At 56.0% G+C, this 24761-nt stretch overlaps 1 protein-coding gene across 1 annotated transcript; it reads left to right on the plus strand.

Moving 5' to 3' along the window:
- The first annotated feature begins 11024 nt into the window (after positions 1–11024).
- Positions 11025–20578, plus strand: MB (myoglobin). The gene is made up of 3 exons (XM_041756726.1): positions 11025–11214; positions 16088–16310; positions 19895–20578. Exons 1-3 carry the CDS (start codon positions 11120–11122, stop codon positions 20039–20041), a joined length of 465 nt encoding a protein of 154 aa, XP_041612660.1. The 5' UTR covers positions 11025–11119; the 3' UTR covers positions 20042–20578.
- Positions 20579–24761: the final 4183 nt, after the last annotated feature.

Below are 24761 nucleotides of genomic sequence, written 5' to 3' on the forward strand. Positions count from 1 at the left end.
AACTTCATTCCAGGGGCCAGAGCAAGGTCCCCCTATATTGCTCCACCAGGAAGAATGAGATGAGGGCCTGGAGGGAGGTGTCTAGGGCATGTGGTGGGGCTCTGCAGGGAAGCCTTCCTGGAGGAAATGCCATTTGAGAAGAGTGGGCCCTGCACAGCAGGGGGTGGGGGTGAGATGAGTCTACAAGAGAGGATGCGGGAATGTCACAGAGGCCAGTCTAGGGTGGGATGGGAGTAGAGAGTCTTTCTTTGGGGTGAGACATTAAGCTTGTGTGGCCTTTGTTAAAATAAAGTCTCTGGGGGCAAGTGGTGGGATCCTATCTCGTGACTGTTGAGACAAGGTGTGTGTGGGGGTTCAGGATGGCTACATTTTGACTGAGGGGCAGGTGATGGAGGGAAAGTTCTGGAACCCAGGGTATGCTCCCCGAAGGCACCCCAGCTAGGCCATAAGTAGAATGAGATCCTAAGCCTTCGGAGAGGAGGTCCTAAGTGTTTACATCCTCACAAGTTGGGCACTTTCCAGTTTACAAAGCATTTTTCCATCCATTATCTACCTGGTCCTGAGTGGTAGGAATTTCCTCCTTCAGCAAGTATTTATAGAGAACTTCCTGCTTGAGAGGGTCTCAAGGACCAGTGGTCCTCTGCTGACGGAACTTAGGGCCCCCCTACCGGGCCCTGCCCTGTGTGGGTTTCCGTGCTGGGTGAGGGTGGGGCGAAGTCCACGTTGTCAGCATGAACCTGGTACGAGAGGGACCCAGCACCTGCTCTCACGGGCCCACCGTCCATCAGGAAGAGGGGCGTTATTCACTAAGTATAGACATTCGGGTCCAAAGTCTAGCCATGTCAACTCAGATATTTGAAAAAGGCAGGGTATTTTTCAAGAACACTGTTTCGGTATTAGCCCAGTGCCCCCAGCGTATCGGGTGCTTGCTCCGTGTCAGGCCTAGTCATAGGTATTTCACTGAGTTTGAATTTCACAACCTAAGGCAGGTGCCCTTCTGATTGCCATTTGGTTGGCAGAGCAAGAAACGAGGCCCAGAGAGGTTAAGTGACTCCCTTGAAGCCACACAGCTAGCAAATAGCAAAGCAGAGTTCAAACCCAGGAGTGTGGCTCCAGAATCCGCACCCTTGATCCCTGTACATTTATCTCTTGCTTTTAAGCACCCCCGCCTCATTATTACGTGTGTGTGTGCATGTGCGTGTCAGGGGCATCTTGGAGCCAATTAATGGGATCTCGAGCTTTCCTGGTAAGTGCTCAGGATCTCAGGTTCCCCGTCCTCCCGGCCCCCCTCCCTGCCCCGCTCCTACCCACCACCACACTTGCTCCTCTTCAAGAATGGAGCCTGGGCGTAAGGGAGGAGAGGCGAGGTGGGCTTTGGCTAGAGCCTGCCAAGTAGTGCATGATTGGAAAATTTCACCACCACCACCCAGTTTGCAAATACGAGTATTGGCACATAGGTGGGGTAAGAGCATCTGTATCACCTGCTCTGCTGCGGAAGGTCCCCCAGGAGGAGGGGTTGGCCAGGTGAACGGGGAGGCCACTCCAGGCCAAGGGGTCTGAGAGCCTGACCGGGGGGTGGGTCACACTGCCCCAGCTGCCAAGGTCAGAGCTGGGGGAGGTGCCGGCCCCATGGCCCAGAGTGGAGGTCACAAGATAGGCCCGAGCCCTGTCCGGCTCCACATGCCCCCTGGTCCAAGCAGGAAGGCCTTGGATTCTGTGGGGACACAAACCCTGGTGACCACAGAAGCCAGTGCGACTGTTGGCCTCGGTCTTCTCCGGGCTGGGCCACCGCACCTAATTTTAACTGACCTGCTGATTCATGGGAGGTGGCTCCCTCCCCCACCCCGGCCCAGCTGCAAGGCAGCCAGGCGCAGCCAACCGCAGCCACCCCTCAGGGCCCGCCCAGGAGCTGCCAAAAATTTTAAAGTTCAAGGTCATTCCTCATCAGCTCTAAGCTGGCATTCCAGCCTCATCCATGACCAATCCACTTCACAAAGCTTCTGGCCCTGTCAACTAGCCTTCTCGGGGTTTCCTGAACATTCCAGTGCATGCCTGCTTCCCTAACTTTCGGGACCATCTTCCAAGCCCCCATCCAAATGCCCCCTTTTGGAGGATGCCCTACCAGACTCCCCGGACTGAGTGGCTGATCCTCCCCAGGTCCCTTCACCTGCAGCCTTATCAGTGGGGACCACACACACCCAGAGGATAGTGAGCCCCTACTACGTGCTCTGGGGGAGATTAGGACATCAGTTATAGGAAGGCTTTGTTCCCAGCCCCTCTTTCTCATCTTTCCACTAGATCACAAAACATTTTACTCTCTCGGTGGGGACAGCGGCAGACACAGTGCTGTGTCAGCCTGTCTCACTTCCTCTGGGCCCTCGGAGAGGTCTCCCTCCCAGCCTCCCTGGAAGGTGGCACCACTGCCCTGTGGCCTCCATGGGCTGATGGGACACAGGCTGAAAGGATGAGCATCACCCCTCTCACACTCTTTCTCTCTCTGCTGCCTGCCTGCTGGATATGGAGGAGCAGAGGCCTTCCAAGGTCTTGGGGCGGAGTGTGGGGCCCTGAGTCACTGTGTGGAGCAGAGCCCTCCCCGCAGCTTGCCTGGGATGGGAAGTGAGTGACAGCTGAAACCACGAAGCCATGGCTAGAACCAGGCTGTTTGTTACAGCAGCTGGTACTAACGTGCCCTCAGCCACACCTAGTACGCCAGTCCTCCGTATTCACCCACGGCCACCGCCCGGCTCCCCTCTCCACCATCCTCCACATCACACCTGACTCTGTCCTCCCTCCTCAGAATTTCCCATGTCCCCCCTCACTGCCTCTGGAAGTTTCCTTCTCTCTCTTCTTCTTCTCCCCAATCCATAAAGACTGTGATGCTCCCCCAGGTCCTTCTCTTCTTCCCTTGGCACTGTCTCCGGGTGACCTCTGCTGCTTCCTGTCTGCTGACCACTCACTCATGCTCTGGCCCCGTATTCTGAGGCTCCCCCAAGTCTCTAGATAAATTCCAGATGTTCCGCGTCACAACCCTGGATGGGGGTGGGGCGGGGGGAGTCCTCTCTCCGCAGAATAAGCTCAGGGAACCAATTCTCAAGGGAAAGGTCAAAGTCAGTGCTCGTGGGAAGAAGGGGACTCTGTCCTGTGGACCAAGTAGGCTTTCGAGAAAGAAATCCCTCTTTGCCACTGTGACTCGGGTTTGATTTCGGATCAGAGAGAGAGCACAACTGCAGCCCGGATGTGGGAGGGTGTTTTACTTTGTCTCCGCTTCCTCTGGCCCCTCCCAGGCAGCGGAGCTGGTGCCTTCCTCCATGGAGGAGCTTTCTCCTGGAGTTGCTAGACCTTGGGCTTTGATTGTTTTTAGAGGGAAGGGAGGAGGTTTGAGGAAAAAACTGGGCTGCGTGCCTGGCCGGACGGGAAGGACAGGGGGCTGCAGGATGCGAGGGAGAGGATGGAGGAGGGGGCAGGAGGGGAAACAGCCCAGGACTCCCTCTGCGAGGGAAGGGAGGGCTCCTCCCTGTGACCTGCCCTCTCCACCGCCACAGCCACGGCCACACAGCGCCACCCGGCCACACAGCGCCACCGGTCCGGCGGAGCAGGGGCCCCTCTGCCTTTCCCGAGGGCAGAAGCCCTGTGGGCACCGGGGGTGGACCAGGGAGGATGCAGAGGCTGCAGTGACGCGGCCTTCCACCTCCCCAGCGCCACCTTGCCGGAGGACAGCCAAGCCTGTGTACCCCTACACCTGCCATGCAGAGGTCCCAGGGGAGACCCCGCCCGCGTTAGTTAAGGGCGCCACCATCTGCCCAGTCACACCCCAGACTGGGCAGATTCCCACGGCTGGTGGCCCAGGGTCACCCACTCAATCCCCTGTCTTGGCCTCCCGTGCAGAGGCCGTCCCCTCCTTTCTATTCCTCAGCTGGGCAGGGTTGGGGGTTCCTCTTACAGGCCTCCTTCCCCAAACCCATCTGTGCCTGAAAAAACATCAGGACGGTGGTTGCCTCTGGGAGGTGGTGGGGTGGGGACTGGCCAGGAAAGGGCACGTGGGAACTTTCTGGGATGATGATAAGCTTCCAAATTCTGATAGAAGTGGGTTACCAGGGACACAAACCTTGGAAACTCCATTGGGGTGCACTCCAGACATGTGCATTTCATCGGGTGAACACTTTACATCGAAAGAAACAAAATGCAAACAGCTGTTGAGCCCCCATCAGTGGCCTGTGAGCCCAGGGACTCACGGTGGAGGGGACAGACAGGTGTCTGCGTTGGCTTCGAAGTGCCACAAAAATAAGACTGGTGGGCATGTGGGGGATGGGTGATGAGACTGTGAGATGCCGGTGGCAGAGCACAGGTGGTGGCCATACCACACTTGTTCTAGAATTCTGTCAACTGTGCAGCATGTTATGAACATTTTTGGAATAAAATGTTGGGGTTAAGTGTCTCCTGCATCCAGACTTGTCGCCTCGGTGACATGATTCCTATTGCGGCCAGTGTGGTGCCCCAGGACAGCACAAAGCCCCTGGCCCGCTCCTGCTCAAAACCCTCCTGTGGCTCTCTGCTGGGGAGGAGCACATTAGCCCCTGTGGCTTCCAAGGCCATCCGTGGTTGGCCACTTTATTTTTCTGGGTTTTTTTTTTTCCATTCCTTCCCTCCAACCTCCCTTTTCCCACCACAGAAACTCTAAAGTACTTCTATTTGCCTGCATGTATCATGCTCTTTACACATCCTGTGACAGATATTTCTAGTTTTCATCCAATTTTCCTTCTCATCTTCCTGAGTAATAGAACTCTCAATTTTTGTCTGGGGATGTGGCCATATAGAAAAAACACTGCATTTCCAGACCTCCCTTGCAGAAAGGTGTGGCTGTATGGTGTGCAATGAGAGAATGGATCACAGTTTCCAAAAACTGTCCCTAAATGTAGGGGGCATGACTGTCTTTGCCCCTTTTGCCTTCCTGCTGGTTGGAATGATGACACGAAGGCTGGAGTTTAGGCAACCACCTTGTATCAGGACGTGGAGGCCATGTGTGTAATATGGCCCAGCACTAAAGGAGGCTGTGGCTGGGTGTGTTCTTACCAGCGCTGGACCACTACCTCTGGGTCTCCATATGAAAGAGAAAGGAAACTACTTTTGTTGAAGCCATGCTATTTTGGATTTTTTCTTTTCTTTCCCTTTTTAAAAAAATTTATTTATTTATTCACAAGAGACACACAGAGAGAGGCAGAGACACAGGCAGAGGGAGAAGCAGGCTCCCTGCGGGGAGGGGAACCTGATGTAGGACTCGATCCCAGGACCCCGGGATCACCACCTGAGCTGAAGGCACACCCTCAACTAGTGAGCCACCCAGGTGCCCCTATTTTGGATTTTCTGTCACCCACAACCAACCCGACCCACCAACTGCAGCATCCCCAAAATTTTGATCCTTATGCTTAGAATATTCTTTCCCCACCCTATTAGCAAACCCCTAATAATCCTCCAAATTCCTACTAGGGCATCACCTTCTCTGTTACATGTTCTTTGGTGGAAGTAATCATTTCCTCCTTAATGATTCCTTTGTTCCTTATATCACGGTGAGCAATTATTGAGCACTTACTGTGTGTGTACCAGGCACCCTGTAGAGTCCTGCATCCGCCCTTTCTCTTTTCATTCTTACAAGGACATTTGGGATAGGCAGTTATTTTCAAAGTTTCCATTTTACAGATAAAAAACCCCCAAACCCTGAAAAGTCATAATACCCTCCCTGGGTCACAGAAATAACAGGTGGTGGGGCCAAGTGTGGAATCCAGCTGTGTGGTTCTCTGCGCCTTCCCCAATGCTGCACCATCCTCTTACTACCTTTATTACAAAGCACTTCATCGCCTGTTTACACATCCGTCCCTCTCATCACCCCCTAAAGTCCGAGAACCCTATGCTCACCTTGGTCTCTCTGGGACCCAGTGCAGAGCCCGGCACCCAGTGAGCACACATGTCCATGGACTAGCACTTCAAGTCTAAGTCCCCCGTCTTGGTTCTGGCACAGGAGGGCCTTCCCAGGTGGGCTCCCATCGCCAGCATGCTTTTCCCCATGTGTCCCCTGCACTGGGCTTTGGCACCCACAGTCCCTTAGTTCTGCTTAGGGGCCTCCTGCTTAGGCCCCGCAGAACGCGCCCTCATACTTTAAGATCCAGCCCCCTCCTCACTTGGGCCAGCAGGTCTTCCTCATGTAGCCCTCCCCACCCCCCATCCCTCCCAGCCCCCTACCCCCCCTTCCTACCCTCCCAAAGCCCTTTGCTCCAATCTCAATCCCCCCAAGGTTTCCTCCACTCGACCTTGAGTCCCTTAAGAGCAAAGACCACGGCTATTCATCTTTTAATAATTTGGAGAGCCGTCCCTGGGGGGTGCCATGACCACAGAGATGGAAAGAGACCCAGTCGCTGGGGCCCATGGATGGGTGAGCGCGGGACCTCCCAGAGCCAGAGGCGTCCTCCTCGCCGCCACTAGATGGCAGCAGGGCCCCCAGGGGTCCTCCTTGGCCTTCCAGCCTCTGCCTCTACCTCCAGAAAGGACCCTGGACCCACCCAGTTCAGGAAAATAAACGTGCCAAGAATTTCCTGGCTCAGCTCTCTGCTAGGTGTGCTGTCAGTGAGGTGAGCGGGAGAAGAGGAGGGAGCCAAGTTCAGACCAGTCCCCAGGCGCGAAGCACCGCTGGAGCCAGCCTGCCCACCCCCACCCCCCCGAATTGTACTTGGCATCTCCTAGCTGGGTGACTTCGCTGCTCACTCACTCTCTGGGCCTCCTTCTCCTCTTGCGGAAAGTGAGATTTATAAGAGCATCTATCAAAAAGGGCTGCTGGGAGGGGCAGTGTCCTGGAGAGCACTAACGTGGAGTGAGTGCCTCGTGCTTCTGAGGGAGCTGGCGGGGAGGCATGGGGAGCTGCAGCCCAGAGCGGGGACAGATAGGGCTGCACCGAGCCTGGGGGGTGAGGATGGAGGGAGGAAGGCACACCTGCTAGGAAGGCGGTGGAGTTGGGGAGCACTCTTGGAGCTGGAGCTGTTTTTTTGAGATGGACCAGGAGGGGAGGGAGGGAGGGGGCTGCGGAGGTGGGGCCGGGCTGCATCCCGTGACAGGTGGGAGATGGGGCAAGAGGAACCACCCCAGGCCCCTGAGGCTGCAGAAGGGAGGGGCGGGGAGGAAGGCTGGTGTCCTCAGGCTGCACCTGTTATTGGGATATTGGGATCCTTGTGTCCCTGCCAGTCCTCTTCCAATAAAGCCCCTCCAGGCCTCCAGGGAGAGGAGGAGCTTTGCCATGTAAACTGTATTTTTAGTTCCCTGTGCCTCTGTCCGGCTGCTATAAGACACCTCTCCCCGCCCCCAGCCCCACGACTTGGCTGGAGGCTCCAGGAGGACAGCTGGGGAGAAGGGGAGACGTGGTCAGTACTATGGCTGCCAGGGGGCTGGGAGGAGTGGGGTCTGGGGCGAGCTTGGGGGTCCCGCTGCCCCCTCGAGTCTGCTCAGTCTGGCCTGGCGCTGGACCAGGATAGCAGACTGCCAGGAAGGAGCAGGCTAAGCTGGGCCGGAGGGAGGCACAGGCTGGCCTCCAAAGGGGCGGCTCCCAGGAGGAGGAGGAGGAGGAGAAAGGGAGGCGGTCAAGGTTGATGGGACCCTTGGCTCTGAAGGGCCGAAGTCACCCCCTCCCTCGCTGGAGTCTTAACATGTAATCCCCCAGATTCACTGCGGGGAGTTGCTGGCTGCCCAAGGGCTAGCAAACTCCAGGTCCTTGTTGCACAGACACCTGGGGACCCAAACCTGTGTGTGTGTGTGTGTGTGTGGAAGTGGGGGGTGGGAGTGGGATGCTGGAAGCCCCTTGCTAAAGAGTTCTCTTTATGTGCTCAAGGAGAGGTGAGAATTGCTGCCTTGAAGACTGCAACACTGATCTTATTTTTGCCAGAGAGGCTCCTGGTTTACCTTGCCAGGGGCAGGTGCTCAGTTCAAGTCCTGGGCATGGTTAGTATGGACAAGAAAAGCCTGCAGCTTCCTTCATGAGGGAGACTCTCCTGGTCCTCTGTATCCCCAAAGAGCCAGCAGAGCAGGGACAAGGGAGTAAGTGTGACAGGAAGGCATATTTTGGTTCAACCTAAAGAAGACACTTTCAAGTGTTAGGTGGTGAGCTCGGTACTCCTAGGAGTATTCAAGCAGTTGCTGGGTGATGATTCATAGGGGAAATTCCCGCATGGACCGGGGATCTTCTTGGACAAGCTGCCGTCGGAGTCCCCTGTTAGCTTCAAGACGGGACAGCCCTATCCTTCTACACTTCTCTAACCTCTGCCTTTCTGTGAGTCTGGAGTCTGGAGCCTGTTTCCAAAGTGGCCAAAGTTGGGAGACTTTGGTGACTCAGAACTTTAACCCTGGGATCTCAAGACTCCAGAATTTGAAGACTCGAGACTGATCCTACGTGTCTGGGATTTTTGCATTCAAAGGATCCTGTGACATGAGAGGGGAAAGAGGACGGGGTTCGTCCGACTTGGAGGGACCCAGTTTTGTCCCACAGAGTGTTGAACTAGCCCACCTCTGTGTGTGTGCACACGTGCCACACGTGAGGATAAGGCTGCTGGAGGTTTTCCTAGCTCGTGCATCTCCAGCTTCTCTGCCCCGGCCATTTGAAGGCTGTCGCAGGGATAATTATAGCCCCCAAACAAAGCTGGCGACTCCAGGTAGCCATGGCAACCGTTAGGTAATGCCCGTTCTGTTGTAGAGATGTGTAAGTACAAACAGATGTCGGCTCCTTCCTCTTAGCTTAAATGGTAAAACTTAAAAGGTCCATCGACTTCAAAGCCACAGGTTTCCATGAGCACGCCAGTTAATGGGGGCACCTGCCAAGGGGTGACAGCTAAGTATTCAACACTTTAGCATCGGTAATGATTTGATGAGCTTTTAAATGCTCAGGCTGTCCCCAGACAGCTCAGAGGCTGGGGATGGCAGAGCTGTGGCTTCAGATTGGGTCCCAGCCCCACTGCTCACCAGCCCTGGGCAGCGGGCACAGTGCCCTTACAGCCAGGTGGGGCACCACGCCGCCCTGCCCTGCGGGGCTCGGCCTGCAGCGAGTGACCGAGAGGAGGGGCGGCGGTGGCTGAGGGTCTGAACCCCTGGCAGACCTTCTTGGAGTTGCCTTTTCTCTTGTTCCTGGGCCTGGCATGGAGTAAGCCGTTAGTACTGGGCTACTGATTGAATAGACATAGACATAGGATAGCCACCCCCCGCCCCCGCCCCAATTCCTTCTCCATCCCTTGGTGTTTTTAGCTACTCATTGTCCCTCTACACCTTCCACTGTGAACGGTGGATGGGCTCTACATCCCTGGGTTAACACGAGCCTCGAGTGGGACTCCTGGAGCACAGGGTCTGGGAGGGGCACCTGAGAAGCAGCCCTGAGCCTCTGGTTGGGAACGAGCTGATACAATAAAGACATAGACAAGGCTCACTGAAAAGAGGCATGAGGGGTCATACAGGAAGTAGCAGCTCATGGTGATCCCCAAATGGGAATTGGGCCAGACTTGACAGAGAACTGAGTGACTTCTGAACCCCTAGATTATACCAAAGAGCTCTAAGTTTGCGGTTCTTATTCAGTGTTGGCCATGAAATAGACTATCTTCGATGCCACACTTCCTACCACCTAGACAATTCTTGCCAAATGCCCCATTCATGTTTGGGGAGGGGATCTGATTGATGTAACTAACAGACACGGACTGATGGGCACAGCCCTGCCATTGGCCACCTCAGGTCACATGCCAGCCCTGGTCTGGTCACCTGTGACTGGCAGGAGCATGGGGAAAGAACATGACCCACATGGTCATGGAGGGGCTAGAGCAGAGCAGATGCCTTTAGAAAGAGCTGTATATGTGGGGTAGTCATAACTGACGAGTCCAGTACAGACTCAGGACAGCCAGGACACCTGCTTATTCTTTCTGAACCTCATTGTCCTCAGCTGTAAAATGGAGTGATGATACTCATTACTTTGCAAGGCCTTCGTGAAAATTAGATGTAATCCCACCCAAGGAGGCACTTGGTAAACTGTAAAATTCTGTGTTGATGGAAAGAAGGGCCTGTGTACCTTGATCATAGCACTAACTCAACTGTACTATAAGCTTGTTCCTTTTATCTCCCCAAGAGATTATGAGTTTCTTGAACACAAGAATGTGTTCATTTAGTTTTGTTTTCCTCGGCATGTAGCAGTTTCCATCACACAGTAGATACTCCCTAACTATGTGTTGGATAGATGAATGGATTGATGGGCAGATGATGGATGAATGGGTGAGAGAGTGGATGGATGGATGGATGGATGGATGGATGGAGCCAGCATGGAAACATGGCCCAACGAAGGGAGCAGCACAGCAGGAGTACCTACACGTAAATGGAAGGCGGAAGAAATTAATTGTGCCTCAGGGGGCGATGTCAAGCAAAGCTTCTCAGAAGGAAATAGCTGAGTGAGGCTGTGAAGGCCACTAAGCCAGGAGTTTTCTGGGTACAGTGGGAAAATTCAGACTCCACGGAGCTGTGGGTTTGCCTGGGCTTCAACCAGCTATAAGGGGTACCACCTTGGCTCCTGCCCTCCGCCTCTGCCTGGGTGAGGGGCAGTCTGGCAAAGTGGGCGGGCTGAGGACAAGGAGACTCTCAGGGCCAGGCCAGCCCCAGGGCCAGCCAGCGTGCTGCTGCCTGAGCATGACAGCTCCTCCTGGGATGGCTGACAACGGGGGGAGTTGAGTTTCAGGCTGCTGGCTTTGGCTTTGATGGTGCCCTTTCTGCTGGCCTCGGAGACTCCAGACAGTGGCCCAGCCTCCTCCCTGCTCTTGCCACATACACAAACACCCCCACGTCCCTGTGGCCTGAGTTGTCCTACCACCCCACAATGGCACCTGCCCCAAAATAGCTTCCATGTGAGAGCTACAGAAAGGAAAAGATTAGACCCCACATGAAAAGAAGGGAGGAGGAGAGAAAGAGAGAGAGAGAGTGAGCGAGCCGTCAAGTGATCTGTGTCAAGCTTCAGGGAAAGTATAAAATCCCTTTGGGGCCAGGAGATCTCAAACCCCAGCTGTCAAAGCCAGGACGCCGAGTCAGCCCGGACTTGCTCTTTTTGTCTTCTTCAGCCTGTACCATGGGGCTCAGCGACGGGGAATGGCAGTTGGTGCTGAATATCTGGGGGAAGGTGGAGACTGACCTGGCGGGCCATGGGCAGGAGGTCCTCATCAGGTAAAAGGAAGAGATCCCATTGCCTCTGTCACCCACCCCTCAAAGATCAAAGGTGTGAGCCTGTAAGGTGGAATATTTGTGTGGGGTTGACCAGTTGGCTGCATCAGTTGAATTTATTAAAGCCCCCGCTTGGTTCCCCTTTGCTTTGTAAGAGTCAGCGACTTGAGTCCGGGAAGGGAGAAAGGAAAAGGGATCCAGCTCATGCCTGTGTCAGCAGCAAGAGAAGACTGCTCAAACCCTGGGTGCCTTGTGCCCACCAAGAGGAATCCTAGAATTGTAGACAGAATGAGCAAGGGCCCCGAGACGTCTCGTCCAGCTGCGTCACTTAATGGATGAGGACATAAAGGACCTGAGAGGGGCAGGACCTCCCCTGAGTCACAAGTACTTTAAGGTCTGTAAGTTGTCAAGGCTAAGACATGGTCTTCTAGATGAGACCTGCAGCTCAAGAATTGGCTCTGCCACTGAGCAGCTGTGTGACCTTTGGGACGGTACACAACCTCTCTGAGTCTAACAGCCTCTCCTCTACAATGGCGGCAGGGTGGCAGCAGGGTAGATATGCTAATATCTACATTTTAGAGTGGAAGTGAGAATGGAATAAGATAATGCACGAGAAGGGCCTGGCACTGTTCCTGGAATATAACAGGTTCTAGAAGGTGGTAGTAATTGTTATGGGTGGAGCCAGACTACGGATCTTCACAGTACGATAATTAGAAAACAAAAGACAGAGGCCCATTTCGTGACCCCAAATGTTGAGGAAGCCTTGAATTCGAGAGCTCTTAATGGTGTGGCCTCCAAGCACGGCTTGACTGCTATAGCAAGGGGTTCCAGAATACGCAAAAGAAAACAAAATCCCAAGCTTTGTCCATAAAGGATGGACTGTGGGACTTTCTTTTCCCACTGCCCGCCACCCCAGATGGTGTGAGACCCCTCTTCTGGTCCCTTCTCTCGTGCTCTGGGCAGCACGAGTCAACCATGTAACTGGGCGTAAATCAACATTTCTGCAGCTGGGAGCAAGGGGACCTTCTCCTTTGTCAGCCAGATTTTCCTCTCCCACTCAGGTGTCTTTCTAGTCTCCCTCGCGCTTCCGTTCCCACTCCCCCATCCAGGGAGAATGGCCAGGCCCATAAGCTCTGTGACCCGAAGTCCGAGCCCTGGGAGGCCACGCTAGAAACGTTGGGGAAGGGTGGTGGCATAATCAGGGTGTCCCCTTATGCCTTTCTCCGCCTGTCTTCTGATAGCAGGCTGCGGGGGCTGCAACAGGTCCTGTTTGGGGAGACAAAAGTACCCCCCAAATTGACATCTGCTCTGCAGCCACATTTACTGTGTGACCTTGGACAAGTCACTCCTCCTTTCATGGTCCTGTTTGCCTCTTGGTTGTCAGCCAGGGTCTCTGAGGTCCCTCTCTGCTCTCAGGCCCTGGCATTCCCTGAGCCCATGCTCCTCCCTTGCTTTTGGAGAAGAGGCAGGGTTGTTGGGGTTGGGGACCAGTTTGCCAAGTGCAAGTCTCTCCAAGGTGATCTGGGGGCCACCAGCCCCCCAGGGCAGTGACTTGAAGGAGACTTGGAGTATTATGTCATCAGGGGAAACATTCTCTCCTGGCCCAGGGTGGATCAAGAAGACCTGCCAGGGGCCAGGGGCCAGGGGCCAAGGGCCAGGGATGAGACATGATGCCTGAGACTCTAGGGCCCTGGAAGGTCCCAGAAAGCTCAATGCCCTGCTGTGTCCTAGGCTGTGGGACGTGCAGAGACCGGAGACCATGCCAACTGGTCCCGCCCGCTGGGTGTTGGGGTCGGGGAGGAGGGCCCCCCTGTGTGTGGAGGGTGGGGAGGGGATGCCAATTCCCGGGGCTGCACGTGCCTCTGTGAGAGCTAGCCTCTTGGTTCTGTTCCAGCCCTGAGCCTGGGCTTCCTCAGCGACCTTGGCAAGGTCATTGTCCTCCACGTCTGCCTGTAAAAGACAACAAATCTGCTCCACTGAGCCTGCTAATAAAACACCGAGGGCTTCGCTGCAAGTACATGATCACAAAGGGCTGGAACGAAAAAGCCCGAGGGTCGCTTGGAGAGCCTGGCTGCAGGAGCGGGGCAGGGGCCCAGGACTGAGGGGGCTTCCGGGTGTGCTCCTGCCTTTCCTTCTCTTATATTTTTGCATTTAGGCCAAGAATTTTGAGGCCACGAAATGTTTGAAAATCACTGCTGGTAGCCAGTACTTCTCATGTTACAGAGAGGAAACAGGGCCTGAGGGTCACTGCCAGCCAGGGGCAGCTGCAGGCAGGACCCCAAATCCCTGATCCTGATGGCAATGATGGTGATGGTGATGATATTGGTGACAGTGGGGGCCGTGGCAGTGATCACGGTGGTGGCAACAAGAAGGAGGGGTGAGGACAGCGAGTATGGACACGTGCACACCACCTGGCCCTGTGTTGGGTGCTTCATGCATCTTCACTCACTTAAAGCCTCACAAGTGCCTTATGGGGTAGATGTTATGATCACCACCCTGAACAGAGAGGTTGAGTGACTTGCCCACGGTCGCACAGCTGGAATTCAAATCCAGGCAGCTCGGACCCTGGCCTATCACATGCCCGCTTGGGAGCCCCGCGCTCCACTGGTCCCCCACCCCCGCTCCTGCCACACCAGAGGGGGCCCCCTCCTCAGTCCGGTTCTTGGGTGTGGAGCAGAGAAGTAGTCCTCGGAGGAGGTCCCAGTCCTCAGTCTGCCGTGTGGGTGTCCGATGGGGCCTCCATTCAGAGGATGGCTGGGAGGGGGCCTCCCGGGCCTGTGACAAGCGAGGTGGGTGGATGTGGGACTGGAGGTGACAACACGGGGCTTCTGAACCAGTAGAGAAAATCTGTCCACCCTTCTCTGCGGGGTGAGGGGTTTCCTCTGTCCATTTGCAGGTAAACCCAGGTGTGGCCCTGTGTGGCTGCCCGGGGCTCCCGGTGGCAAGACCATGGGCCAGGGGAGGGAGGCTCCAGAATGGTCTGGGGGTGCTGACTAGCCCGATTTTCCCGCACTGTTCAAAGTAAATCTGGGCTCCCTTTGCTGGCTCACTGGTGGGGAAGGTGAGGCAGGGGTCAAGCCTTAGGATTTGGAGGCTGAGATATCAGCTAGACCAACCCTTTTGGTTTATAGACGGGTGAGCCCTGAGCCAGAGAAGTTGAGTGACTTCTTCAGCGTCACATAGCACATTAGAGGCAGCAGGGACTGGGCCTCAGTTTCCACAAATCTCAGCCCCGTGTTCTTTCTCCATCACCTCTGGGAGCCCCCCAGGATATCTGCGATCCCCTGGCTTTGGTGCCAGGTCCTGGGGCCTCTCCTGCCCCCGACAGGCTCTCTCCAGTGTCCCGACATCTGGCCTTCACATGCGGGTACTGGGTCTCGCATCTGTGAGGCGGGGGGTTGAGGATCATTGTCACCAGATAATAAGTGGAGCTCAGGGACCCTTGGGTGAAAACTGCCGGAGAGGAGCTGTCAGTGCACAAGGCTTGGCGGGGCTGGGGCTGGTGATGTGGTGACGCGGGGCAGGGCGAGGACAGCCCTGGGCGATCTGGGGAAGCAGGAGGGATTGGCTCCTGGGGGAAGGATGTGCTCCCTGCTGGTGCTACCCTGTGCACGCCTGTGTGTGTGCCGTCTGATGTGGTCACAAACAGGAGCGTGTCCGCGGCAGGGCTGCAGGCCTCGGCGGGAAGTTATACAGGACAAACTTTCCCAGGGCCTGAAGCCGGGGGTGGGAAAGCCGAGCAGGTAGTGTCACCCCTGCCAACACTTCAGGCTGTGACACACCACCTTGGGTGTGAGCTGTAGAACCATCCAGCCCCTGCAGCAGGCCTTGCCACCACCGGCCAGCCGGGTGACCCTGGGCACATCACCTACCTCTGTAGTCCTCTCGCCAACAGGTGAAATGGGGAGAACCACCCCTGCCCAGGCGGCAGGTAGGACTCCCTTCAGCCAACACCCACCTTTCCACAGCAGGAAACGCAGGTCCAAGGTTCAGGTGGATGCTCAGGTTCACAGGCAGAGTCCGTCTGCGGCCAACACACTGGCTCCGGGGCAGGTGGCTCCCTCCCCTGCCCCATCCCAGGGGCCTCACCATCCTACTGTGGGAGCCCAGGAGGGACGCAGTGGGGAGGGGGTCCAACCGCAAAACAAGCAAGTGCTTTCTGAGCCTGAGAGCTAATCTGGAGTGGTAGTGAGCCTCCTGTAGCTGAAAGTATTCAGGCAACCAAAGGATGATCCCGAGGCAGGAAGCCGCAGGGATGGCCCCCCGCTGGGTCTACTTTTTGGGTCACTCAGGCCTTGGCCCTGCCTCACACCCGCCCTGTAATGTTGAGTTACGACTTATCCCCTCTGAGCCTCTGTGTGCTCATCTGTAAAATGGGAGATGCAGGTGCACAGCCTGCAGGTGCAGGGCCCAGTGCACAGGGGGTACCATCAGATCCAGGGTCCTCCAGCCCCGGTGCCCCTCCCACCCCCCACCCCACCTCTAACCGTGATGCCAGTTGGTCACTTGCCCTCCAAACAACTTGGAGGAGATTGGGGTGAAGCCAGGGAGCCAGGCCACCACGTCCTCCCTCCCCGCCTGGCGCAGTAGCAGACGATGAGGATGAGGAAGATGGTAATGGGGAGCCCCTCCGCCGCATGCGCTCGGCCTTCTCGCGCTCACGTAATCACCACTACGGGTGGGGCAACAGTCATCTGTGTGCTCAGATGAGAAAGCTGAAGCACAGAGGTGGGGGACGCACCCAAGGCCACCCAGCTGGGAAGTAGGGAGGCTCCGGCTGGAAATGGTGCCTGGCCACCTCCAGACCCTACTGCGCGTCCCAGTGGGGTGTCCCAGACACTGCAGTGTCTGACTGCAGACCTCCTTGTGCCCACAGGCTCTTTAAGAACCACCCCGAGACCCTGGATAAGTTCGACAAGTTCAAGCACCTGAAGACAGAGGATGAGATGAAGGGCTCCGAGGACCTGAAGAAGCATGGCAACACCGTGCTCACCGCCCTGGGGGGCATCCTTAAGAAGAAGGGGCATCACGAGGCCGAGCTGAAGCCCCTGGCCCAGTCACATGCCACCAAGCACAAGATCCCCGTCAAGTACCTGGAGGTGGGAGGCAGGGCAGGGGCGGGCAGGGCGGGCAAGAGGAAGGAGGAGCCTCGAAAGGGGTGTGATTTGGGCCTGAGTTCCAGCTGGGCTGCTGATGCATGGGTGACCCCTGTGCTTCCTCTTTGTACCCCGTTCCCTTATCTGTAAAGGGGAGCTATCGCCTGCTTTGCCTTCCTCCGGGGGTCACAGAGACTAAACCCATTTCTCCCCCAAATCAGGATGTTATTCAGAGGAAGCAGGGGTGCACCCCTTCTCTGCCCCCTGCGGGAAGGTACCATTCTTGTACCCATTGGGCAGATGAGTAAACTGAGGCACAGGGAGGGTGATAGCTTGTCTACGGCACACTCCCAGGATTCAAACCAGGGGCCATGCCTCCAGACCCTCTGCTTCTAGCCCCTGTGCCACAGGAAGTGGCAAGACAATTGCTGGGGCTCCATCCTGCGGTAGGGGTGGCTGGTGGACGGGGGGAGTTGGTGGGCAGGGGAGAGTCTGAGCTGCAGGTCTTGCCTCTACAGCCAGTAGGGGGAGGGGTGTGACAAGAGGAAGCCCTGGGCCTGGGGTGGCAGAGAGGGCCTAAGGGGGATAGGAGCAAACCCTGGAGGTGGGAGCAGTAGCCAGGCTGGTGCAGGGAGGAGGATCAAGATCGTGGTCATCGCTACCATGAGGAGGGCCAGGGAAGCCTTCACCTGGATGGCTGCGTGAAATTCCCACAGCCTCCCCCAGGTGAGGCACTGCATCCAGGGCCCCTTCTTCTTTGCCACAAAGGAAGTTCAGAAGTAGGGAGTCCAGAGCTGGCTTGGGGGCCCCACAGCCGCCCGGGGTGCAGGCTCTTTCCCTGCTGCCGATGTTGGCATGAATCCCCAAAGTTGACTCCTGGTCCAACGTGGCTGCGAGATCTCCAGCCATCTGCACTATACTCCAAACAGGAAGCAGGAAGAAGAGAGGAAAGCTCTCTTTTAGGGAGTCACAGAAATTCCATCCAACAGTTTTATTTACGTCTCACTGGCCAGAAGTCAGTTGTAAGACCACATCCATCTGCACGGGAACCGGGGATGGTAGGCCTCTTGCCGCTGCAGGTACAGCTGGTGTTCTGTTACCCAGGCAGAGGGAGAAGACGGACATGGGGCAGGCAATTAGCAGACCCCGCGCCAGGCAGGTGTCCTTCTCATACCCACTGTACAGATTTGGAAACTGGAGGCTCAGAGAGGTTAAGGAGCAGGCCCGAGGTCACATAGCTAAGTAGTCGGTGGCTACGGTCTGAGCTGCGGGACCTGGGAACTCCGGCTCTTCACCCCTGTGGCACCATGTCTCCCATCAACCACCTCCACCCATGTCTTCAGCCCCTCAGCCTCCCCCCATGCACCCCACAGATCACAGCTGCCTCACAGATCACACCCAGACGGCCCTGCCCGCCCATCCGCTCAGCCTCACACACGTGAGGAGTGGGTCCTGCCTTGGAGATGCCGCGCACGCTGTGGCCCCTGCCCTCCCCATCTCCTCTTGGCAGCAGAGCCCTGTCCATCCCCTGGGGCCACCTCCCCTGCATGTGGCCATCAGCTGCTCCATCCACCAGCACCCCCCCCCCGCCCCACCTCACCCCTGCCACGGCACCTGCCCGGCTGTACTGTGATTTCTGCATCTCCCCAGGTGTCTCTGGGCTGGGGCCTGAGCTCCTCGGGGGCAGACCCCGCTCTCCCATTTCTGAACCCCAGTGGCATGTGGTGGCCTCACTGTACAGCCTGAATGAGCCTCTAGGGGGACCGGGAAGCAGGCTCAGAGAGAGAAAACGATGACTCAAGGGCACCTCGCCGGCCCGGGGACAAGAACCCAGGTCTACTTCAAACAAGTTTAATTCACTGCGCAAACCCTGAAAAATCTGAGGTGGAGCCTCGGGTTCCCCACACCCTGCTGTGAGACCTCCTCCCATGCTCTGCAAAGGGGCTGCTGCTCCCCAGCTGGGACGGAGGGGACCACAGAGGGCACTGGGTGCCAAGGGCAATTTTTCTCAATTGTCTGGCTGGCCTGGCCCATACTCTCCTAGATGTTAGTGGCTCTGCCCCTAGGGTCTGAGTGGGGAGACCCAATGGGGTCGCCTGAGCTGCTGTTTTAGGGTGAAGTCACACATGGGGGTCACAGCAGAGCAGGGCCTGGAACCTGGGTGTCCCATGGTCTCCAGGGCAGGGTTTACGTCACGGTAGCCCGAACCCCCTCTCTGTTGTGTGACATTTATGACCTGAAGGGTGAGCTTACGCATGTGTCCAGATCGGTGCCCAAAGGCAGGTGTTTGTGGAGCTGTCCCTTTCTCTTCCTTTTTCTTTCTTTTCTTTCTTTCTTTCTTTCTTTCTTTCTTTCTTTCTTTCTTTTTTTTTTTGAGAGCGAAAGAGAGAGAGCATGAGGGCCGGGAGGAGGGGCAGGGGCAGAGGGAGAGGATCTTAAGCAGGCTCCATGCCCAGTGTGAAGCCTGACGCAGGGCTCGATCTCACAACCAACCTGAGATCATGACCTGGGCCGAAACCAAGAATCTGACGCTTAACCCACTGCGCCCCCCGGGCGCCCCGCCGTCCCTATTTCTGGGCAGAACCGTGTTTACTGGGTGTTGCCATTTGTGCCTCTTGAGGTCTCTGTCAACATGTGCCCCCCGCCACCTGCCTGTGGTCACTTGTGCGCGGGGTGAGAAAATGGGAAAAGCCAACCGAGGTGTGGTCCCTGCGTCCGTCCCTGGCTCTGGCGGCCGTTTGTCTACAACCCCCTGGGTGCAAATTCCAGCCCTGCCGTCCACTTGCTATGTGATCTGGCTATGTTCCCGTCTGGGCCTCTGTAACCTGATGCCGCTTGGTCCACCGGCCAGGGCTGCGGTTGGCATCAAGTCTTGACTAAATGTCAAAAAGGCCCAGTGGCATTTTACGGCGCTGAGATCTTTCAGTGGCTAAAGCAGCGGTGCTGTAGATGTTCCTGGGAATGGCGCTGTGGGTGTCTGAGCGCACGTGGGACAGTGACGTTGGTACGGGACAGGATGGGTCCTGAGGGCGAGCAGTGGCCCTTCCTCGACCTCCCCCCTTCCCCCTCCACCAATAATTCTGAGCACCGGCTCTGTGTTTGGTATAGAAAATAGGATGCTCTGCCCCCCACCAGCGCCCACACAGGCTACTTGGAGCAATAACCACACTAAGCCACTGAATGCAAAAATTAAACACATGTGGATGGAAATAGTTTTTTCCTAGATTTTCTGGCTGCAAAATCCTGGGTAAAACCATGGAATAGGAGCATTTCCCTTCCCTCCGGCTGCCAGCGCGGAGGCAGTGCCCCGGGCCCCCGCATCCCCAGCACTAGCTGAGGGGGGTGGCAGGTGAGCCGGCCCACCTGGCTACGTGACCTGGAGCCTGTACCGAGGTGGGCCTGGCTCCCCGGGGCACCTGTCTTACAGGGTGGTAGGGAGCGAAGGAACGAATCCAGGGACAGCCCTCGGACGCACGCCTGGTGTGTAGTAAGCTCCATAAATGGGCGTGGAATAAAGAGAAGGGGGCGCTCAGCCTGATTCCCGTCTGGCTCCCGTGACCCGCACCCCTCTCTCCTCCCCGCTGCAGTTCATCTCAGATGCCATCATCCAGGTCCTGCAGAGCAAGCATTCCGGGGACTTCCACGCCGACACGGAGGCGGCCATGAAAAAGGCCCTGGAGCTGTTCCGGAATGACATCGCAGCCAAGTACAAGGAGCTGGGGTTCCAGGGCTAAGCCCCTGGACGCTGTCGCCCCCACCCACGTGGGCCCCGGGGCCCCAGGGGCGGGCGGGCCTGATCTCCTGTAGCCGTGTAGACTTTGCTTCTGAGTGTCCGCTTTGTTGATGAGAAGTGGGCGGGAGAGGCTGTACAGGGTGGCTTCGCGGGCCTGGGGCCTGGGCCCCTTGTGGAGGGTCACCGCCCCGGGGACCGGGAGGAATGTGGCCCTTTGCTCACTGTGGCCCACAGAGTTCTGGTCACACTTCTCCTCTCTCCTAAACTCCAGCCCAATCCCTCCAACCTCCTCAAACTCAACCACACCTTCACCCTCCCCTCTGATCCCAAATCCAAGCCATAAACCAAGGCCCGGCCATAAGAACGCTCTGATCCATCACTGCCCCCCAGTGTCCATCTGTAATGAAAAAGAGGTCTGGACAGAGTGGCCAGCCACCCCCCAGCCCGAGGGAGGCGACGTGGATCTGGAACATAAGTGTGCCTTTTCTCAGCGAATGGAGTGACTCACCTGGTTTTAATAAAAGACCCTGCAACATCATAGTCTCTGTCTGGTGAGCTTCCTCTCCTGGAGCCAGTGAAGAGGGCCCCAGGGAAGAAATGGCTGGGATTGTGTGGGCAGACAGCCCTGGGGCGGAGGCAGAGGGAGAAGAGGAGAGGAGGGAAACAGACGGAACCTGCCCTCCTCAGATCACCCTCAGTGGCAGGGACCCCGTGCGGGGCATGGGGAATTGCAGGGGGTAGGTGGTGGGGGGAGCCCTGTGGGTGGCGGAGGTGGGCTGGTCACCAGACCTTTGCACCCAGAGGCAAGCAGTTGCACCCAGAGGAGAGGCCTGGGGGGCCGGGGGGGGGGGCGGTCACCGTGGTTACAGCAACTTCAATAACATGCCAAGGACACTGCTAGTGAGTGACAAAGCCGGGTTCAGAGCTGGGGAGGCAGCAGGGACTCCAGCTGGGGAGGCAAAGAGGTGGCCAGCCAGGGGCGGGCACTGACCTTCTGGCCACAGAGGAGGGGCAGACGCAGGGGAAAGAACTCACAGACACGGGCCAGGAGACACGATCCACATCTACAGATGCCAAACACGGACAGAATGTGTGGTCTTACCACAAGGACCCAGAATAAAATGTTATGTGACTGTGGCCACCAGGCAGGCGGCAGGCTGGAGCCCAGGCCATGGACAGGGGCCGGGGGAGAGGTGGCCCGGGGCCATCGGAGTGCCCAGGCTGGGAGGGCCTCGAAGCATGTAAGACCCCAGTGCTAGCTCCGGGAAGCTCCAAGTCCTCGGCCCCATAAAGCTCCAGGAACTCCCAGAACAAGTGACCTAGTCACCTCTGCCCTTGAATCCCCGAGGTCCAACTGCCTGTGATGAGCCCGACCTCAGACCACGCCAAGATTCGTGGCGGCAGCTGAACGGGGCAGGGCTCCTCTGCTAGTGTAGACACGTCTCAAATCCTAAAAGGCTCACCCATCAGGCTGTGCTGCTGTATCCACGGTCCCCCTCGTAGGTCTAGGTCGGCTCCGGGCTTTGGGAATTCTGCCATCTGAGAGAATGGGAGGGCAGGGAAGGGGAAGTTTGGGATCATGGAGCCTGGGGAAAATTCCGTGCATTTATAATAATTCCGTTGAATGCGCAGGCCGGGAGCACTTACATGTAGGCCCGTGTGCAGGACCTGGAGTTGCCGCAGGCTGATCCCTGCCCTCAAGCGGTTGGCGAGCTTGGGTGCCCTGATAATGAGACCAGGGCAGAATGAATCAGGGCTGCAGAGAAGTAGCGGTCACTTGTCATTCATTCAGCACACGTTCCACAGATGTTCACTGGGCACAGCCGGTAGGAGAATCTCAGTGCACACCTTTGATGTGCCCAAAACGCGACCTCTTGTTTTCTATTTGGGATCCTCACTGTGGCTCTGAGGCACATATTCCGTCTCAGTCTCCTGGAGGTCGGGCGCTCTCTGGTCCCAAATTTACTTGGGGTTTTGGCTCATTCTAAGGCGGTGTCCGTGTGCCAAGTAGTGGTGCGTGTGGACGGGAAGGTGGTGACCTGTGGCTGTCATCTTTTCCCAGGGGTCCTCAGGGAGGCTACAGCCCACCTGGTCCTCACTTAGGGTCCTCATCAGGTGCTTGGGGAAACCCTGAGGCTCTCCCAGGCTCCTCCTGCCTGGGCCACTTCTTTGTAGGACCACCCCTGCCCCATGAGGGCTTCACCTGGGATGGGAGGCACAGATTTCCTTGGAATCTAGACCCTACGGTCCTGTCTGAGCTTTCCCAGCCTCCTCTGGGGTTTGGCAGGAGTGCGCAGGGGTGCCCTGTATGGTTGTACAGGTTGTGCACTCCACATGAGCACTGGAGGACAGAACCAACTAAGGGCAGCATTCGGTCTGTGCTCCAGTTGCCAAGCTGGGCTCCCAGAAGGGGTGCCTTTTCCTACATCACACACAAGCACCTCTAAGAACTACTTTCTCTGCCCCCCCCCCCCCTGCAATCAATCTGTTTCTTTTTCAGCTCTTCTCCTTCTGACAGTTCAGAACATTTTTTTTCCAGCCTGGGAAGCAGGGATGTCTTGCGATTTCCTCCAAATCTTTGCCCTTTCTATGTGTTCTTTCTGGTCCTCTCAGGGCCTGAGCTTTTGAATCCACAAATCCACACAAGAGACATGTTTTTCTTGCTTTCAGCTGTCACGTCTTTTCCTGAGCCTGGGGCTCAGAAATGCCTTTGCTGTCTGAAAAGGAAAGAGCAAAAGAAGAAAAGAAATCCTGCGGGAGGGAGCAGAGGGGGAGGAGGAGTAGGGGCGAATATTGTACAAATGTAATCCTGCAACGGCGTTTATTCTGCTTTGATTCAACGAATATTTATTGAGCAAACACTATGTGCCAGGCTCCCGACTGGGACGAGGCTCAGGGCCATAGGACAAATGTGTCTCTGCTCTCATGGATCTTCTGTGGCACGAGCCTGGGGAGGCCAGAGACTGTGCCAGGGCTTCAGGACGGTGTTGGGGGGTGGGAGCTGGTATGTAGAGACGGTGGGAGACAGTGTCAGATGCAGGGAACCAACCTCATTAAGAGAGACTCTCAAATTCACTCGATGGGGCGTTCGCCAAATATTTACTGAGGTCTGCATCGTGCCTGGAGCTCAGATCTGGGGTCTTGGTAGAGTGGACAGGCCTGGTCCCTGCCTTTGGGGAGAACATGTAGGGCTCCGGGCCTGAGGGTGGGGGCTAAGGTTGAATCCTGGGGAGTCGAGGGGGACAGGGCTGTCACAGCAGACCAAAGTCACAGCGACGGTGCTGAATCAAGCAGGGCTCTCCAGAGAAACAAACCAATAGATTTATTTTTTAAGATTTTATTTATTTATTCATGAGAGACACACAGAGAGAGGTAGAGACACAGGCAGAGGGAGAAGCAGGCTCCATGCAGGGAACCTGACATGGGACTCGATCCCGGGACCCTGGGCTCATGACCTGAGCCAAAGGCAGATGCTCAACCACTGAGCCACCCAAGGGTCCCAATAAATCTTAACAACAGCAACAACAACAACAACAACTCAGTAATTCTAGAAGGAGATAATAAATGTAGGAAAGACAACATTTGAAGGGATATTTTATATAAATGTTTTATATTTTATTTTTTTTATTTTTTTTTTAATTTTTATTTACTATTTATGATAGTCACAGAGAGAGAGAGAGAGAAGCAGAGACACAGGCAGAGGGAGAAGCAGGCTCCATGCACCGGGAGCCCGACGTGGGGTTCGATCCCGGGTCTCCAGGATCACGCCCTGGGCCAAAGGCAGGCGCCAAACCGCTGCGCCACCCAGGGATCCCCTGTTTTATATTTTAAATGTAAAATCTCTCTTCAAATGTGAAATCTTACATATATTTATAAAATATGTATTATATATAAAAATAAATCCTATTGACACACTCAGTCCCTGGATCCCAGGACCCCAAATTAAGAGTCAGCCACTCCCCCTACTGAGCCACCCAGGTGCTCCTAGAATTCCTGTCTTTTTAGATTGACTCACATCGTCCTCCATGACTCTTTCCTGTTTTCCACCTTTTTGCTATTTTGCACTCTGAGGAGGGACCTCTTATTTTCTTGAACAGTTACATATTTTTTAAGTTTTTACAGTGTTTTTTATCCGGAGATATTACACCATCAGAAGTGGAGTATATTTCACCATAAGTAACTCGTCTGCTGTACTTCCAGAAATGGAAATCTGTGTCAGGATTTATAACTTTTTTAAAGCCCATTTTATTTCCCTTGTTCGTTTCATTTCTCCCGAGCTGGGCACAGAGGGCAGGGGTCTCCTGTGTGTGGCTCACTGTTGCACACCTGGCTTCTGGCCCTCTGCCCCCTTCCCGCCCACAGCTCAGTGAGTGCCAGCTGAGGACTTGAGTTACATGGCACTCCCTCCCATGGGCTTAAAGGCATGTTATCAGCTCTAGGACATTTTAAAAATTAGTGATTTGGGAGGTGCTGGTGGAGCTTGGTGCTGAATATCTGGTTGCTGAAGTTGAGCCGCGTGTATGTGTGTGTGTCTCTCTCTGTCTGTCGGTCCTTTGCCATGTGTGCCGTGTCTCTGAGCCTGATGTGTGTGCATCTGTATATAAGTGTGACAGTGAACACACTCGTCTAACTCCTCCACTCCCTGATGCTCTGAGATCCATGGTAGTCAGGGCCCCAGAACTGCCAAAGTGACCTCCTCAGGGATGCGAGGGCCAGCTCTG

The sequence above is a fragment of the Vulpes lagopus genome, chromosome 5 (assembly GCF_018345385.1).
Source record: "Vulpes lagopus strain Blue_001 chromosome 5, ASM1834538v1, whole genome shotgun sequence".
NCBI classification, from domain to species: Eukaryota; Metazoa; Chordata; class Mammalia; order Carnivora; family Canidae; genus Vulpes; species Vulpes lagopus.